This window comes from Vipera ursinii (genome assembly GCF_947247035.1).
Source record: "Vipera ursinii genome assembly, chromosome: 2".
In the NCBI taxonomy this organism is placed as follows: domain Eukaryota; kingdom Metazoa; phylum Chordata; class Lepidosauria; order Squamata; family Viperidae; genus Vipera; species Vipera ursinii.
Window position 1 is genome coordinate 202,973,188 of NC_139513.1, and position 18,024 is coordinate 202,991,211.

The following is an 18,024-nucleotide window of genomic DNA, read 5'->3' on the forward strand; positions in this document are numbered from 1 at the left end:
AAGTAAATTGTATCACAGCTTTGCCTCACTGAGGCAATGTAGAGCATCTCCTTGAAACAAATTAAAGCAGTCTTGTCTAGACTAATACTGTGAGCAATTCATTTAGGCTTCATTTTAAGTTGCTCTTTTCCCCTACCAGTAAGGAAATGGATACGGTAACAACTCCTTTCAACCTGCTAAAATGCCATTTTTCCTAGTTTTGCTTCTTATCCCCTCCCATCTCCTTTCTTTGCTATTGTTCCTTTATGCTTTATGACTAATGTATAAAATATAAAGCCTTGGCTTCCTTGGTTTGAAACACTTCCTTGCTTATAAGTGAGTATCAATAACCCAAAGACAAGAGCAAGCTTACTAATATAGCATTATTAGTGTAATTTGTAGTCAGGCTGAAATTAAAACACATGGGTACTTGCTTTTTTTTTTTCCCTCCCTGAGTCAGCACTCTGCTTTGGAGGTACTGAATTGGGTCAGAAAGTTTTCCTCCCTGCTCTTTGCCACTAACTGACTCACATGCAAATTTACAAATTTAAAATGTCCAATCCGAGACAACAGGACCTACAACCGGTTCTCTGCATCCAAGAGAGAGCCTCAGAGGCTGAACAGTAATTTGGGGGGATATTTTAATCCCGTACTATTGGCATTAAGTTTGGTGGCCCAAATGGCCCTTTCTGGGACGAGGACTGCGAAGGCCATCCTAAGCTCCTTGGGAGAAATGCAATGAAATAAAAATTATAGTAAGCAGCTACAGTTCATAAATATATATGTATGTATAAATATTGTCTAAAGCTTTCAAGTTGGACCTTAAACATTTGCACCAAAGAAACAGATTCTTCTTTTTCTCTGTGTACCACTGCTATGATTCATGTGTGTTTGTTTTGAAAACCTCCCATTTCCCACATTTTTTTCACCAAAGAAATGCAGTGCTATGACTATTCAAAATTTAAATGCAGTTATAATTTTAAAATTAGTATGGTTTCTTAATTGTGCTTCTTGAACTAGAAATATAATGTTTAATGTTTAACTTTTTTTCCAATTTTTAACTTCTTTTCCAGGTCTCTGGAGCAAGTTCATCCTGAAGTTGGTCAGCTGAGATGGAAACCATTGACATTCCAAAACAATATCTATTTCTCTCTCTCTCTCTCTTTCTCTAGCTCTCTCTCTATATATATATCTATATTATTTAAAAAGCAGCCAAAATCAGAGAAAAGGAACAGGGATTTAATACTTTTTTAATGATTATTTTTGTGAAACATGTACTCTTTTCATACGGGTGGCTTTTACAAGCAACTTTTATCATTGTTCCGTTTAAAAAAAAATCATTGTGATTCATGGTGATGTTACGATTGTAATCCGATAAGAGATTTCAAAATTTGGAGGAGAATTCCACAATATTGAAAATAATAATGCAAGATTTTCAGATTTGGAATATACATAGGTCAAATAATTTCCCCACATTTTTATTTTTAATTAACATAACACTTTAGAATTCAGTAAGTAGTAATGACTTTTCTGGGAGGAAGAATCCTTTGTTAGAATTTTTTTATTAATTAGACTCAGAATCATTAATACCCTAATCATGTTGGATTTTATTGCTTCTTTGCAGTGGAATACAAACAGGATCAAGTAAGTTTAGCATATTCAGATTTCTTGTATTATATAATTTAAAACTTTTTTTAAAAAAACAACAATCCAACTCCTCAGGTATTAAGATATTGAGACAGCCCCTGAATCTGTAAAGGACAAACTAAAGATGTATGAGGAAGAATGAGTTTTAATATGCAACTTCCGTCCTGTGTTATCTTATTTTTCCTGTTAGGTTTAATCTTGTCCTTTGCACACTATTTTTTCTTTGAACTAAGCAGATTCTTCACTTAAACAATTTAATAACAACATTCTGATGCTCAGCCTTAGATATGCTCCATTGTTGTTCATTCATAACAATATGGAAAGATTTTAAGAGCAGAGACAAACTGTACTACTATACAAAAAAATAAGTACTGTAAGTTGCTTGTGCTTTTTTGTTTTATTTTGTTTTGTTACTGTTGACCCCATATCTGGGACATATTTCATTATACATTTGATAATTTAGTGGAGTATAGTAGGAAAGAGCACATAAACATCTTTTTGAAATGTCATTGTCTTAGTATATAATGTAGGTCTTAAAGTAGTCTCTGTATATTCATGATCATGGGACCTGAGAGCCACATGAATAGTTCAGAAACTTCCAGAAAGCAATATTTCTCTCCCATTCCATCTTCCCTCATTTTTAGAATACATTTTTGTACTTGTTTTAATAGCATGCTAAATACTGAGACTCTTGCCCTCCCTAAAATTGTGTGTCCCTCTTGTAGTCGGATGTGAAGAATATCAGAATTTCATGGGTATGTGGAAAGTGATTAATTTTCTTTTATGCCAAACCAAGATTTGTTTGGATGGTAGCATTGTTGTTATGAGTTTATTTGAAAATTGATAAGTATCTTTTCAGTCTTTGGTACCAAGAATGCAAACATAGAACTCTTACACTGAATCTTGATCTTAAATTGATACTGTTGGCCTTTTTATCTCTTTTTCCTCATAGCATAGTATCTTAAACTTGTGGAGAGACAGTCCATCCATTCAGTCAGATGAAAAATAGATAATAAACTATTCAAATAATATTTAATGACAAATTTATATGAGGAGATTCTATTGGGGATGTTTCTCTTTAAAGAAATACATCAACAAAATTTCTTCCCTATGCTTAATTACCAAATGTTACCAATTTTTTCTCCTCTGAGAAATAGATATTTCTTTTTCTTTTGCAGTCCCTCTTTTTATTCAGTTTAACCAATGCTTCTTATCCTCTACCCCCTTCCCTAATATATCATTTTATTCTTTCATCAGCCCTTATCCCTGCCCCTTACCTCAAACTACTTGACTATAGTAGATGTTTTCCTTATCTTGAAATTTTACTAGGAGAGAGTAGAAAAATAAGCACAGATAGGAGAATAATTCAGCAACTTTTCCTACCAATCTGTGCTGTACTTTAAATCTCCATTTACCTTTCTGCACAACTCTCATTCAACAACAATACTTTAGTTGTTTGCTGTTGTGTCCAATTTATCTCATATTTGACTGGAAACACATGGAAGTCTCTTTTAAGTTTTTTTTATATATAAACATGCTTAGGACCCTCAGGATACTCTCATATTAAGCGTGCATTCTGGAAAGCACATCTTGGTTTTCCTGTGATCATGTTGGTTTCTGGATAGAAATATGAAAAGGCATTCGGTACTATGCCAGATATTTGAATGATTCTGTAACAGAAATTGATTCTGAAACATTCTCGGGAGTAGATTTTCTTCATGCCCTAATTTCTTGAAGTTTTTACCTTTTAATAGTTGAGATAATTTTCTTCCTTTTTTATCAATAGCCTTTCACTTTTAGGGTATTGCTTGCTTCTGATATATTCTGGAGGCTTGATCCATGTGTCTCATTCATTAGAAGGTCAACTCTTCTTCTAGGTCAGCTTTCTAGAAGGTTCTAAGATACAGCGTAGTCCTTGGGAGATAGTCAGCTTTTATGTTAGTCAAGTTATAACTTTGTCATTAAGGAAGAAGCGACTGAGAAAACTGGCTGCTTCTTTTGTATGGGATACATAACCAGGAGACAAACTAGTAAGATTGTTCCTGATCGTCTCACCAAAAATCATAGACCGAAAGCACGATTGGGCCAGGACAGCTATTTCAGATCTTTAGGGTGCAGGATAATATTTTCATGGGGAAACATCCTGCAGTTGGAAGTAATAGCCAGGAATATGTTTCCGCTTCTGGTTTTTGTATTAGATCAAGCCAAAAGCATGATTGGTAAACCTTGCTTTCCAGAAGGTTCCAGAGTTTGACAAGGCTCCATCCCTATTAATATGAATAGCCAGAGACCTCTGGAAGAACTTCATTGCCTGTGGGTAGCTTTCATTTATCAAGTAATCAAGTTTTGTGTGTTAAATTCCTTTCTTCATTCTGAAATTTACTATGTAATAATGAATGCTAATATTTCTCTGTTTGGCTTGATGTAACGATAAATGCTTATAGTGTAATTGCAGAGGATAATTTCATGATCTGTTTTATGCTATATATATTCTTTTGTTACAATTTTCTAAAGAAACTATTTTTGTTAATACAAAAGTAAATATTTCAGAGTAAAATTTTTAAACTTTATTGCACTAAATGCAGATGTGGAGAGGTAAAAAAGGAATCCTCAGTAGTTGAATCCCTCCAGAGAATCTTTTGGGAGACGAGCTATTGCTCTAGGTAAGCTTAGCTAACAGTTATGAAAATGGGTGTAGAGACAAGGTGACTGGCTACCAATGTTTTTATATATGGCTGTTATGATTCTGTGCTTCCTTTCAAAGGATGAGACCTTTTAAAACTGCTGCTGAATGAAACATAGCATTGTGTAATTAACTGGTGGTCTTTGCTGTGTAACTAAATGCTTCAGTTAATTTTTATAAATCATGTGACATCTCAATCTTTTCAGACTACTTGCAATAAAATTCAGGACAGTTTAAAAAGAAGAATAATCTTTTCTCCGTCAGTCACATAATCCAATTATGAAACTATAAGTTTAGCAAACTAGATTAACCTCCGTTCCTGCTAACATGCTGATTTTACCAACGTGAATTATGCCATGAAATTTTATTTTAAGGTAGCTGAGACAAATCAAGGTTTCAAATGCACGTCTTAGCAAGAACCAAGAACTAATCTAGGCTTAAACTAGAGCACTGCTTTAAATCTCTTTTAATGTAAATATTACATGTTACTGTAATGATATTTGGAGAACTATGAGGAGGAGCCTTAATATACAGGAGGAAGTTTTGTAGCTTTGCCCTGCCACTTAACTTCAGATGTAGTTTCTTTTAAGTCACTGAAGTGATATTTATCGTGAAAGAAATCTGGACTTAGCAGATTAAAAACCACAGCAGTTGGACGGCAAACAGAAAAGGAACGGCAAGACACTTAAGTAGCTCCTCCAGGGTTATCTGCCATTGAGTTTTACTTCAAGAATGACTCAAGATAGGGACCTGGACTAGACTCACCACTGACATCATCACAATTCCTGCATTCCAGGCTCCACAAACCTGTGTTCCCTGCTTGCTGAAAGCCTTGAGAAAAGAGATGCTTTTGGGTTTGAACTTGCAACTAGAATTGTAAAGAGAAACAATTTTTTTGTATTTTTGTACACCTTGATTGTGCAGCATTTTTATATACAGATCCTGTTTTACAAATAAAATTGGTTTCTTAACCTGGTGTTTTAAAAGTTTTATGGATATTACTTCCCTTAGGAGCTGAGACCTTCAAGTTGAACATGTCCTCTATTTTCAGGCAGAAAGGTACATTTCAGGCTGGTAGCACCTAGAGACTTCTGAGATATTTTATCAAGCATGAAATGGCACCCGACAGGTCATATTAGTTGCTTAGGCAGTGATATATTTAGGCAGCACTCAGTAAAAAAAATAGAGTTACCCTCTGGTAAGATGGGCAGCCAAGAATTTTTACAAATAAATAAATGCAAATGGGGTTGTTTTTAAGAAGATCCAACCTAGTAGTTTTGCAAAGCACAAGGATGCTTCTAATATTTTAATATTAACCAAGAAGTAGCAAGATTTTCCTCTAAACTACTTTTATCTTGAAATGTACATTTTCTCATTTGGAATAAGGCCATTTATGAATCTCATAAATTCATTAATAAAATTATTTCCCAGCTGGGTACATCACTAGCTCTAATCAGTTACAATTCCATTAATTCTGTTTAGTCTTCCATAAGACTAATGGAACATGATTTTATGATGACATGCTAGGGTAATTGAGCAGCAAAAATTAATTTTCATGCATGTCCTGAAAATGTTCTGTCCCATAATTTTTTTCAATTGGATTCTTAATTTTTGCAACATAACTCTTTAACTGGTGATACCAAAAGAAACGGTGTATATGATTTTGTAATTCAGAAATCATTTAATGAAGCATTTCACTTTTAAATTTTCAATATTCTGAGTTAAACATTCAGTTTTACTTAATCATGATATTAAGGAACTCTAATTCCTTGTCTTATTTCTTTAAAATATATTCTCAGTTTCTAGTGCTGTTTTAATAGTTAAGTCCCTAAGAGTACATTTCTTCTGACTGTTCTAGGGAACAAAATTGCTAGACCACTGTTCAATTTGGACTCAAGAGAAAAGGATACAACGTCCATACTGTTTTAAGCACACTACACATTATGTAGTACTTTTGACACACAAAAAAAGATTTTTAAGACAACCTGGTTTCTCTTCAGCTTGTAAAAAATCTTTCACACTTTTTGCTTTGGCTAGATTGGAAGATAGGAAATCTTGATTTGATTATCTTCCTACTTGGTTTCATTTATCTGAATAATGCTTGTTTTAACTGTGGTGCTCTGCCATCTAAAGATCTCAGCATCTCCGTGAGCTTCTGAGGTCCTATGCCCTGTAAAATAACAAGCTCTTGTCAAAGCCATAGAAAGTCATTCCATTTTTTTTCAGCACCAAACATGGCTTGGATTTTGAAGCCAGTTGGAGAGGGGTTTTCACTCTTCTCAATTCTAGTGCTTTACACTTTCCAAGTTACATTTGTCATCTCTTCCACTGTTGACTGCTTCTTTTGGTAATTCCTAGCTGAAAAATTAATTGGAGCGAGGCAAATTGAATTTTTTCCTGCCCCCTTTAAGGACTCATTATGTATTAATGCATTTATGGGGAATACGTGCAAGCATTCTGAAAGATATAGTGAAATGGAGATGGGTTTTTATTGATCTTAAGCAGCCACATTTCTTTTACTATGGAATCAGTTGTTCTTGGATAAATGTATATTTCAACTCCAAAATTATTAAGTACTAATAAATTAAACCACAATTTCTATTCTGGAAACGGGCATTTTGTAAACCAGAGTTCAGAAACTACAACTTCCAGCATCAGTGGGCATACTGAGTAGGGCTCCTGGGAACTGTAGTTTAAAAAAGAATGAAGGGCCGCTATTTCCTAATTTATTATTTATTAAATTCATATGCTGCCCATCTCCCCTATAATTTATTTTAAAGAAAACTGCAGGCAGGGGAAACATTCAATCAGGTGAGTAGACTTCTCAAACAGTAAAATCAAAAAGCTTCCCTCTTCTTAAGGTTAATTCCCCCCCCCCAAAAAAACCATCTGGGTGGGGGGAACCATGAGAAAGCAACAGATTAAGAAAATATTACTTATGGATACCACTTCATTGACAAGATAGTCCAGTAAGGGTATTCAGTCAATGGCCAATAAGAAGCTTATAAAACACGGACATAGCTGGATTCCAATCAGAGAAGAATTTATAGGAGGGGGTTGGCTTTCACCAGAAATAAAATGTACAACAGTGCTTAAAAAATTGTGAACCCTTTTGAATTCTGGGAGTTGAAGTCCACGAGTCATACAAGAGCCAAGGTTGCCTATCCCCTGGTCTAAAGACACATTGGAGGCAGTACCAGCCCCGCTCTGCTCAAACTTTCCGTTTTTAATCTCTTATTTAATCCTCATCATTTTAATTATTCTTATATCTGTAATTATTTTTATATTTCTATTTTACTACATTGTAAGCTGACCAGGGTCACTTTGGGCAGCTTACAATGTAGTAAAAATAGAAATATAAAAATTAAAATATAAGACCAATCCTAAACTGTTACAAAGATGTGTGGCATATAAATTTAATAATTGGAACCCAATTAAACAAGTCAAAGAAGTCAAAAACATAAATCATTTACTGAGGGAGCTACATCTCTGTGTGGCAAAAGTATATGTGAACCTTTGCTCTCGGTATCGTGTGCCCCCACTTCATTGTACAAGTTCATAAAGTCTCCCTTCTGGAAAACCTGAGGAAGACCACTGGACCATGCCTGGATCCACAGAATTGCAGCAACTGAATCATAGTGAAGGCCACTTCTCACAAAAGGTTTCCGCCAAGAATGGCTCCTGAATTTAATTTTGTGATTGCAGAAGTCCCACCCATAGCAGCAATCCATCTATAAGCAATTTTGCCTTCTAAGTGCCATGAAAAATTAGTACAAGCAATAATGAAATGGTGTTTGTAAGAAACTATTTTTGTTGGACCAGGATAAAAGAAGATTAATGTTGAAAGGCCCAGATGACCTGGCGAATGCTCCAAGTAGGTACCAGCTTCAGGTCAAACCTGACAAGGCTGGTGCACCATAGTGTTTTAAGCTCCACAACTTAATTTCACAGTTTCTTTGGTTTAGTAATTGCAGGGCCTGATAATGCTAAAAACCTAGCAGGGTTGCACAAAGTCTAACTAAATTGCTCCATTAGCCAATCATCGCTTTCCAAATGGGCGTGAAATAAAGAGCTTTTAGCTGTTGATGGCAATCATTGCTCTAAAACTGAAGCAAGGGAGAAAGGAGAGGGAAGTGAATACATCTTGTGAGGAAATTTGTGATGCTGTTCAAACTTTGCATTGATGGGTTGTTTTCCCCTTCCCTGTTTTGGTATTAGGAGGGGGCACGATAGCTCAGCAGTTAAAGACACTGAGGTTGTCAGCTGGAAAGCTGACAGTCCGGGTTAGAGAGTGCTGTGTGACAGGGTGAGTTGCCCTTACTTGCCTCTGCTGCTGCCCACCTTGCAGTTTGAAAGCAAGCAAATGCGAGCAGATAAATAGGTACCACTTCAGTGGAAAGATAACAGCATGCCATTGTTGTGATTCAGGGTCAGCCTGTGGGTTCGGCAGTTGGGTCGGACGACTCAGAGGAGGAGGGGGGTGTTGAAGAGCTTGCTGAGGGGGTTGGAGAGCTTGCTGATGAGAGCCCTCAGCCAGGCCCCTCCCACCTGGTCACGACGGAGACCCAACTGTGTGAGCCTGACAGTGTGGATGAAGATGACCCACAGCTGGCCCTGTTCAAGGACGCCCGACGCAGGAGGCAGTCAATCAGGAGTAAACAGAAGAAGGCAATGGGGCACCTTGGAAGGAGGCAGAGAGAAGCCACGCCCTGATCTGTTTAAAAGGGGAATGCGTGGGAGGGCTGGTTTGCTGAAGGCAACCGTTTGAATAGTTCCTGTTTCATAGCTTCTGTTTCATGGTTGGTGTCTTGTTTTGCTCTGTTTTATGTTAATAAATTTGGCAGGCTTAATTCCAGCCTCTTGCCGTTTGTAAAGGGGTTGTCCCTGCCTTTTCTGCAGGGCCGGTAGCAGGCTGGTACAGAACAGCCATGAGCTTTAGTGTATATAGTCAGGCTGGCGACATGTTGATGGAAAAGGTCTTCAAACAATGCTGCCTCCCTCGGCTAAGAAAGGGAGATAAGCACCACCCCTAGAGTTGGACACAATTGGACATCTTTAATGTTGGTATCATCCTGCCTGGTGAAGAGATCCGAAACGCTGAAAAGTTTTCCATTCTTGTTCATGCTGAATTCACACTGACCTGATTAGATTTACTTGCAAGCCTATCCCCACTGAATTGGAAGAAAGCTAAACTTGACATGTATTGCTTTATAAATATCTAGGATTTCATCCAGGACCCAAACTCACTGAATTGCTTTTGCCCTTTTCCCCCATTTCAATGTGGAATCAACAATATTGACTCAATAAAAATATGAAAAGAGAATATATATGAAATATTTTGAATTTCCCCCCCTCCCCCAATCAAATGAACTTAACAAAATTTACCCACCACCACCACCAAGTAAATATCCTTTGGACTTCAGTCTCAGAAGGAAAAAAAACAGCTTGGAAAGGAAATTGCTGTTTCAGTTAAAAACAAGTTTTACCTAAAGATTAACCCCATTTGGAGTCAGGCATAGCACAAAGTCACTGAATTTGTAACCTACTGCTTATGTTTAACTAGTCATTGCGATTTATAGTTACCATGATAAGCATATTCAGCCAATTACATTTTATTCCATACAAATAGTCCTTGATATACAATCACTCATTTAGTAACCATTCAGCATTATGTGGCACCAAAAAAAGTGACTTTACTACTGGTCCTCACACTTACACGATTGCTTTCCCAGTTGGCTCCCGACAAGTAAAGTCAATGGGAGAGAGATTCCCTTAACAACCATGTCAAAAAAGCTCATAAAATCGGACACAACTCACTTAACAAACTCGTCACTTAGTGTACAGTCCCAAAAGTGATTGTAAGTTGAAAACTACTGGTAAATAAATCACAAACAATACATTTTTAACATGATAAGTTCCTTGTAAGGAGCATTTGTCACTTCTTTCATTATATGCTGTCAAATCAGTGTCAACTCATAGCGATTAAAAATAAACTTCCAGAGAACATTTATGGTATAGGTGGGGGCCTCGTGTAGCTGGGCTAGCATGCTTTTTACACACAAACACAATCCAACACCATCTTGTGTCTGTTTGATCTGTTAAAGTAGGCTTAGCTAAATCTCTGAGTGCATCCTTCACAGTTCACATAGCGTATATAAAATATTGTTTATGGATAAATGAATGAGCATAAGCCAGTTGGTGAGACGCAGTTTTCTATGCAGGATTTTTGGAAGAACAGAGACATCTCCTGTTTGGTTCGAATTGACGAGGACTCAGAGTGGTTAACACTGAACGAGTTTATTGAATACACAAAGTCAACTGTCAAATGTCAAATGTTGCAACCCCTTTATAGAGAAAGCGTTTGAACTGTAACCAATACAAACTGTCTGTTTTCCCGCTCCTTGGTTGTGGCGTCCAATGATTGCACCTTATTTTCCCGCTTAAACCTTGCAAAGCTGCACAGTGTTTGCAATATCTTTTATGGCTTATTGCTAACTATTTACATACACAACACCCCTTACCCCCCAGTTGGTGTCATTTCTTTACAAAGTCCATTAGGTATTTTGGTGGCCTATGTATTCTAGAAGGGTATCTGTTACTTTGGCTGCTAGGGACCCTTTTTCCTGGTTGACTGCTTGGCTGCTGGTTATTATGCTGGTTACTACTAGACCTGGGCTCAGGGTTACTGGCTTCAGATGTACTGCCTTGTGTATTAGGTTGTGTTTGGGATTCAGTTGTCACTGGCCTACTTCGCAGGGGTATTTCCCAATCAATTGGACTGAATTGTTGTTGATGGGCATCAGGAAATATGTCATCTTGCCCCACCACTACACCACTTTCAGGCCTAATGTTATCTGTACTGTTTGCCCTAACTGAGCTTTGGTCCCCCTCAGCTGGCACACACCCACTAGATCTTTTCCTCAGCTGGTCTATGTGTCTTTTACAGACCCTATTCCCTTCCCCCTCAATGATGTATGATAGGGGACCTAAGATTTCAGTTACCACCCCAGGAATCCATTTATCCCCTTGGGCGTAGTTCCTGGCCCAAATCAAGTCCCCCACTTCAAATGTTCTGTTAGGAATGTCTAATTCAATGTTTGGTTGGAGTCGGTCGGGGTGTAGTCTGTCCAACTTGGTCAAGATTTTTCTTCCCCACCTCATTTCAGCTGGACTTTTCCCTGTAGCCGAACAAGGGGTTGTGTGTTGAGCCAACAAGAACTCAGCTAGTCTCTGATGCCAGTCACCTCGAATGATTCTTTTAAGCGCGTCCTTCGTGGTCCTCACGTTCCTTTCAGCCAATCCGTTGGTGGAGGGGTGGAAGGGTGCAGAAGTCTTATGCTTAATCGAGTTGGCCTTGAGGAAATCCTGAAATTCAATAGATGTGAATTGTGGCCCGTTATCAGACACTATTAAATCCGGCAACCCATGAGTGGCAAAGAGGCCCCTTAATGCCTGTATTGTTCTGCCTGCCGTTACTGAACTGACCGGTACTACTTCTAGCCATCTAGAGTAGCTGTCGACCACTACAAGGAACGTTAACCCCTGGAAAGGTCCAGCGAAGTCAATATGAATCCTGGACCAAGGATTCCTAGCTAGCTCCCATTTATGTGTGCGGATGTGTTGTTGTTCAGGCCTAGAACGTTGGCACAGATGGCAATTGGCAACGCATTCCTCAATGTCTTGGTCCAATCCTGGCCACCACAAGTGACTCCTAGCTAAGGCCTTCATCCTTACTATTCCAGGGTGTCCCTCATGCAATTCAAATAGAATAGCTGATTTGTGGATTCCTGGGATTACTACACGAGTTCCCCAAAGTAAGCAACCCATATGAACTGATAGTTCATCCTTCCTTCGGAAAAATGGACTGTATTTTACGTCTGGGTTGGCGTTGGGCCAACCGCTCATGACCCAGGCCATTACTCTCCTTAAGATGGGGTCCTTATTGGTTGCCTCAGCTATGTCTTTAGCAGTTAGGGGCAGATCAGGAATATCTTGTAGGGACATTACTTGTCCCACTGGGGCAGGGTCCTCCTCTGTTGTGCTAAGGGGCAATCTGCTAAGAGCGTCTGCATGACCCATGTCTTTACCTGGTCGGTATTGGAGGGAAAATGAATATGCTGAGAGGAAAATGGACCATCTCAGCATCCTGGGAGACATAATTTGGGGAGTCTGTTTATCTGTGGTAAACAGTCCCAGCAGGGGTTTGTGGTCTGTCAGTATTGTAAAGTTCCTGCCATACAGGTAGTCGTGGAACTTTTTAACTCCTGCCACTATGGCTAAAGCTTCCCGGTCAATTTGAGCATAGTTCCGCTCTGCCTTGGTTAGTGTGCGGGAGTAGTAAGCAATGGGTCTTTGCATTCCCTGGGTGTCTAAATGGCTGATTACTGCCCCAACGCCATAAGGCGAAGCATCGCACGCCAGGTAGATTGGTCTATTTTCTATAAAGTGGGTTACAGTTGAGCTACTGGAAAGGATATCTTTTAAGGTCTGGAAACTCACTTTGTGCTTGTCTTGCCAATGCCAAGGGGTCTTCTTATCTAAAAGCCTGTGCAGTGGTTCTGCAATGGCAGCCTTATGTGGCACAAAAGTGTGATAAAAATTTACCAAGCCTAGGAAGGCCTGTAGCTCAGCCTTGTTCCTTGGTTCAGGAGCCCCTTTTATTGCTTTTATTTTTTCAGGGGTAGGGTGGACTCCGCTTTTGTCAATCCTGAACCCCAAAAAATCAGTGGATTTAACCCCTATGCTACATTTTTCCTTTTTTAATTTTAATCCAGCCTTTCTAAATCTACCCAGTACCTGTTCCAGCCGCTCTACTAACATTCCTTCATCTTTTCCAGCTATTAGGACATCATCAAAGTAAGGGCATACTCCAGGTATGCCCTTTAAGGTCCTCTCCATCACTTCTTGGAAGATGCCTGGAGCAGCTGCAATCCCAAATTGCAGTCTGTGGACTCGGAACGCCCCCTTGTGGGTAACAATTGTTTGCGCCTCTGCAGCCTCTTTGGAAACAGTCAACTGTAAGTACGCATGCGCCAAGTCGAGCTTGGCGAAGATGGCGGCGTCCTGGATCGTGGCGAGGACCTGCTTCACCGTCGGGACCGGGTAAGCATGCTTTTTCATTCCAATGTTGAGGGTCGCTTTATAGTCGGCGCAGATCCTCACATCCCCATTGGGTTTGAGGGGTGTGACGATCGGCGTCTCCCATAAACCGCCCTCAACGGGTTCTAAAACTCCGAGGCCTACAAGCCGGTCGAGCTCGGCCTCGATTTTTTCTTTTAAGGCAAAAGGTACCCTCCGGGCCTTTAGCCTGATTGGATTTACTGAGGGGTCTAGGTTAAAATTAATGGGGGGCCCTTTGTACTTGCCTAGAGATCCATCGAATACGTCTGCAAATTCTTTGCAGACGGATTCGAGGGTCTTATTTCTAATCACAGAATTTATTCCCCCTATCCAAATTCCCAGGGCAGGAAACCAATTAAGCCCTATTAAGCTAGTCCTATTCCCCTCCGTAACTACCACATCTAAGACCCCCTTAAATCCCTTAAAATTAACTCTAAGGCTGGTCTTTCCCTTTACGATTATTGGACTTTTTTGGAAGTCCATTAATTGAATATTTGTTGGGCTAAGTGGAATTCTTTTTCCACTTAGTTGTTCAATTTTTTTCAGGGTTTCAGTGGAAATTATCGACACTGAAGCCCCAGAGTCGATTTCCATTCTGCAAGGAACCCCTTGCAGAAGGACTGTGATTTTTAATTTTCCGTCCGGAAAATTGTGCCCCCTTCCCTGCCTTTTCCGATTGACTCGGGCCACCTCCCCTGGGTTTGAAATTTTCGCCCGGGATCTAGGGGTCTCCTTGCCACTAGCATTGGGGGTTACCTTACCCTCTGGCCACACATCGACTTCATTCAGACGGGAGTCCCGGACGCGGTTTCTGCAGATGGCCTGGATGTGGCCGGTCTTGCCACAAGCCCTGCACTTGGCGGTGCGGAATCGGCAGGAAGCGCGGGGATGGTTGCCGCCACAGCTGCCGCATCGGTTCTGGGTGTCGTTGTCGCGCGGTCTGGTTGCGGTGTCCCGCCACGGTCGTTGTGCCCCGGTCGGTGGTCTCTGCGGTGTTGCGGGTTGTTGCCGGCGGCCGGGTTCGGGCCCTTCGCTTCTAAGTTGTCTGGGTGCCATCTTCCCAAATCGCCTGGAGACTTCGGCGATCTCTTCCTCCCACTGCTGATCCACCTCCCCGCAGTCCACATAGCCCTCTTGGTTAATTTCAGGTGCTGTCGCCATGCTACTGCGGGGGGGGTCGCGATACCCGGTAGACTCATACGTTAGGAGTTCGTCGAGCACTTCCTGTAAATCGCCAGTAGGTTTGGCGATTATTCTGTTTTGTAATTGTTCATCGCGTAAGCCTAGCACAACTCTGTCCCGAATCCTAATTTCTAAATTATCGTATTTGCAACGAACTGCGGCTTCCCTAACGGCAGCGACGAATTTCTGTATGGACTCCCCCGGTCTCTGATTTCTCTTCTCGAAGATGCGCCGCCAAAAAAGTTCGGACCTTCGGGGAGTAAAGTGCACCTTTAGTTTTGCAAGGAGGTCGGCATAGGGCACGCTGGAGACTGGTTGTGGCTGGCACAGCCCGACAGCGACTCTGTAGACCGGTGTGCCGCAAATTGTCAAAAGTGCCGCCGCTTTTTTTCGGTCGTCGGTGATTCCGTTCACTAACAGGAATCCTTCGACCTGACCAATATATTCTTCCCAATCTTCGGGGAAGTTGGGGTCAAATTCCTTCAATGACCCGATTTGCGCCATTCGGAGAATTTTTTTCCTATTCTGCCGCGGCCGCTCGGTTGACTGTGACTCGCTCAGACTTTGCCGCCTTCACGACAATTCTTCCTAATCTCTGGTCTTCTGTCAATCCCACCTTCGTCGCCAGTTGTTTGGTTCGAATTGACGAGGACTCAGAGTGGTTAACACTGAACGAGTTTATTGAATACACAAAGTCAACTGTCAAATGTCAAATGTTGCAACCCTTTTATAGAGAAAGCGTTTGAACTGTAACCAATACAAACTGTCTGTTTTCCCGCTCCTTGGTTGTGGCGTCCAATGATTGCACCTTATTTTCCCGCTTAAACCTTGCAAAGCTGCACAGTGTTTGCAATATCTTTTATGGCTTATTGCTAACTATTTACATACACAACATCTCCAATGTGTAATCACGTAAGTTAATTATTCTGGAGGGAAATCTATAATCTTGTCTATATAGAATATGTCTCAGTTACCTAAGAGGCTGTGTTGTTCTCAATCCACCGAAGACTAAATGTCAGACTTACAGGGATAAACAGGGAGGATGAACAAAGCAACGAACTCTAACAAATTGAGCCATAAAACAGCAGATTAGGAACAACCTAAGTAGCAATCATTCAAGTTCTACCTGGGCTATGATAGGTAGCCAATATGCAGCCAAGGCTAGCTGCCTGACCTTGGCTCACTTTGAGATCCATTGTTCCTGACAGTCTGCAGACGAGGCCAGCAGAATCTACCTTCTGTTTCTTTGCTTGCCTCAATTTAATAAGTACAAAATGTGAGGCTGAGCCAGCTCCTTGTTGTAGCTAAAACTTTACTGAAGGTCTTTTTTGGGCCTAAGCACAGACATTTGCGTTCACAGCCCTGGGATTGTTTGAGTGGTAAAGCAGACTATAATTTGGCGTAGTGGTAAAGATGCTGGCCTAGAACCCAGGAGACTTTGGCATGAAAGCCAGCTGGGTGACTGTGGGCCAGTCACTCCCTCTGGTCTTAATCCATCTCACAGGGTTGTTGTTGAGGGGAAAAAATGTGACCCAGGGGTAGTAAGTGCCTTCAATGCTTTGAGTTAACCAAACATATACAGGTAGTCCTTGACTTATAACCATTCCTTTAGTGACTGTTTGAAGTCACAACGGCACTGAAAAAGTGACTTACGATCAGTCCTCACACTTACAACCATCCCAGCATTCCCATAGTTACGTGATCCAAATTCAGGCACTTCGCAATTGGCCTGTATTTGCAACAGCTGCCATAGCCTGGAATCTTGTAATTACCCTCTGTGACCTTCCCAGCCAACTTCCAAAAAGCAAAACTCAGTATGTGGGGGGGAGGACGGGGGGAGCAACCACATGACTCACTTAACAACCGCAATGATTTGGCACGACTCATTTAACAACCACTTGCTTAGCAACAGAAAATCTGGTCCCAATTTAAGTCACGAAATTACTGAAGCTACAGTTAGGGCAAAGGACAGAAAACAGGTAGCCCTTGACTTACGACGACAATTGACCCCAACAATTCTGTTGTTAAGTGAAACATTTGTTAAGTGAGTTTTGCCCCATTTTACCACTTTTCTTGCCACAGTTGTTAAGTGAATCACTGTAGCTGTTAAAATGAGTGAAATCTGGCTTCCCCATTGACTTTGCTTGTCAGAAGGTCACAAAAGGTGATCACATGACCCGGAACACTGCAATGGTCATAAATATGAGTCAATGGCCAAGCCTCTGAATTTTGATCGCATGACCCTGGGGATGCTAACAACGGCTATAAGTGTGAAAACTGGTCATAAGTGATTTTTCCCCCCAGTACCATTGTAACTTGGAATGGCCACTAAAAGAACTGTTGTAAGCTGAGGACTATTTGTACAACCTACCTCTGCAACTCCTATCACAAAATAGTTGGCATCAAGACTGACTTCAATGCACGCACTCATGGACACAAACACACACAAAGAGCCAGCTCTTATATGGCTCTTATGTGGCTTTTATTCTGATATCAAAAGCTAAAAGGGGTTGATTTTAAACAAATTCATAGAATCTGCAAATTCAAAAGCAACAAAGCCCTCTCAAATAAGAGGCTCTTTGGGTGTGTGAGAACATGCCACATCTGCTGTCATCCTTGCAACGTCTTTAAAAGGAGTTCTTTCTCCGGGGCGGTGGGGAGGGCCCTCCAAAATAAAGACTGTTGTGTATGTAAATAGTTAGCAATAAGCCATGAAAGAGATTGCAAACACTGTGCAGCTTTGCAAGGTTTAAAGCGGGAAAATAAGGTGCAATCATTGGACGCCACAACCAAGGAGCGGGAAAACAGACTGTTTGTATTGGTTACAGTTCAAACGCTTTCTCTATAAAAGGGTTGCAACATTTGACATTTGTCAGTTGACTTTGTGTATTCAATAAACTCGTTCAGTGTTAACCACTCTGAGTCCTCGTCAATTCGAACCAAACAACTGGCGACGAAGGTGGGATTGACAGAAGACCAGAGATTAGGAAGAATTGTCGTGAAGGCGGCAAAGTCAGAGCGAGTCACAGTCAACCGAGCGGCCGCGGCAGAATAGGGAAAAAAATTCTCCGAATGGCGTAAATCGGGTCACTGAAGGAATTTGACCCTAACTTCCCCGAAGATTGGGAAGAATACATTGGTCAGGTCGAAGGATTCCTGTTAGTGAACGGCATCACCGACGACCGAAAAAAAAGCGGCGGCACTTTTGACAATTTGCGGCACACCGGTCTACAGAGTCGCTGTCGGGCTGTGCCAGCCACAACCAGTCTCCAGCGTGCCCTATGCCGACCTCCTTGCAAAACTAAAGGTTCACTTTACTCCCCGAAGGTCCGAACTTTTTTGGCGGCGCATCTTCGAGAAGAGAAATCAGAGACCGGGGGAGTCCATACAGAAATTCGTCGCTGCCGTCAGGG

General features: G+C 40.9%; 1 protein-coding gene across 1 annotated transcript in view; it reads left to right on the forward strand.

Annotated features, from left to right (window-relative positions):
* The window catches only part of SLC44A1 (solute carrier family 44 member 1), a gene marked incomplete at its 3' end in the record, with an annotated part of 82,617 nt that extends 77,337 nt beyond the window's left edge, over nucleotides 1-5,280 (forward strand). The window contains exon 16 of the mRNA XM_083352864.1: nucleotides 1,053-5,280. Within this exon, the coding sequence (XP_083208990.1) occupies nucleotides 1,053-1,076 (24 nt within the window). The remainder of the gene's footprint in view (nucleotides 1-1,052) is intronic.
* Between the last annotated feature and the right edge of the window lie 12,744 nt (nucleotides 5,281-18,024).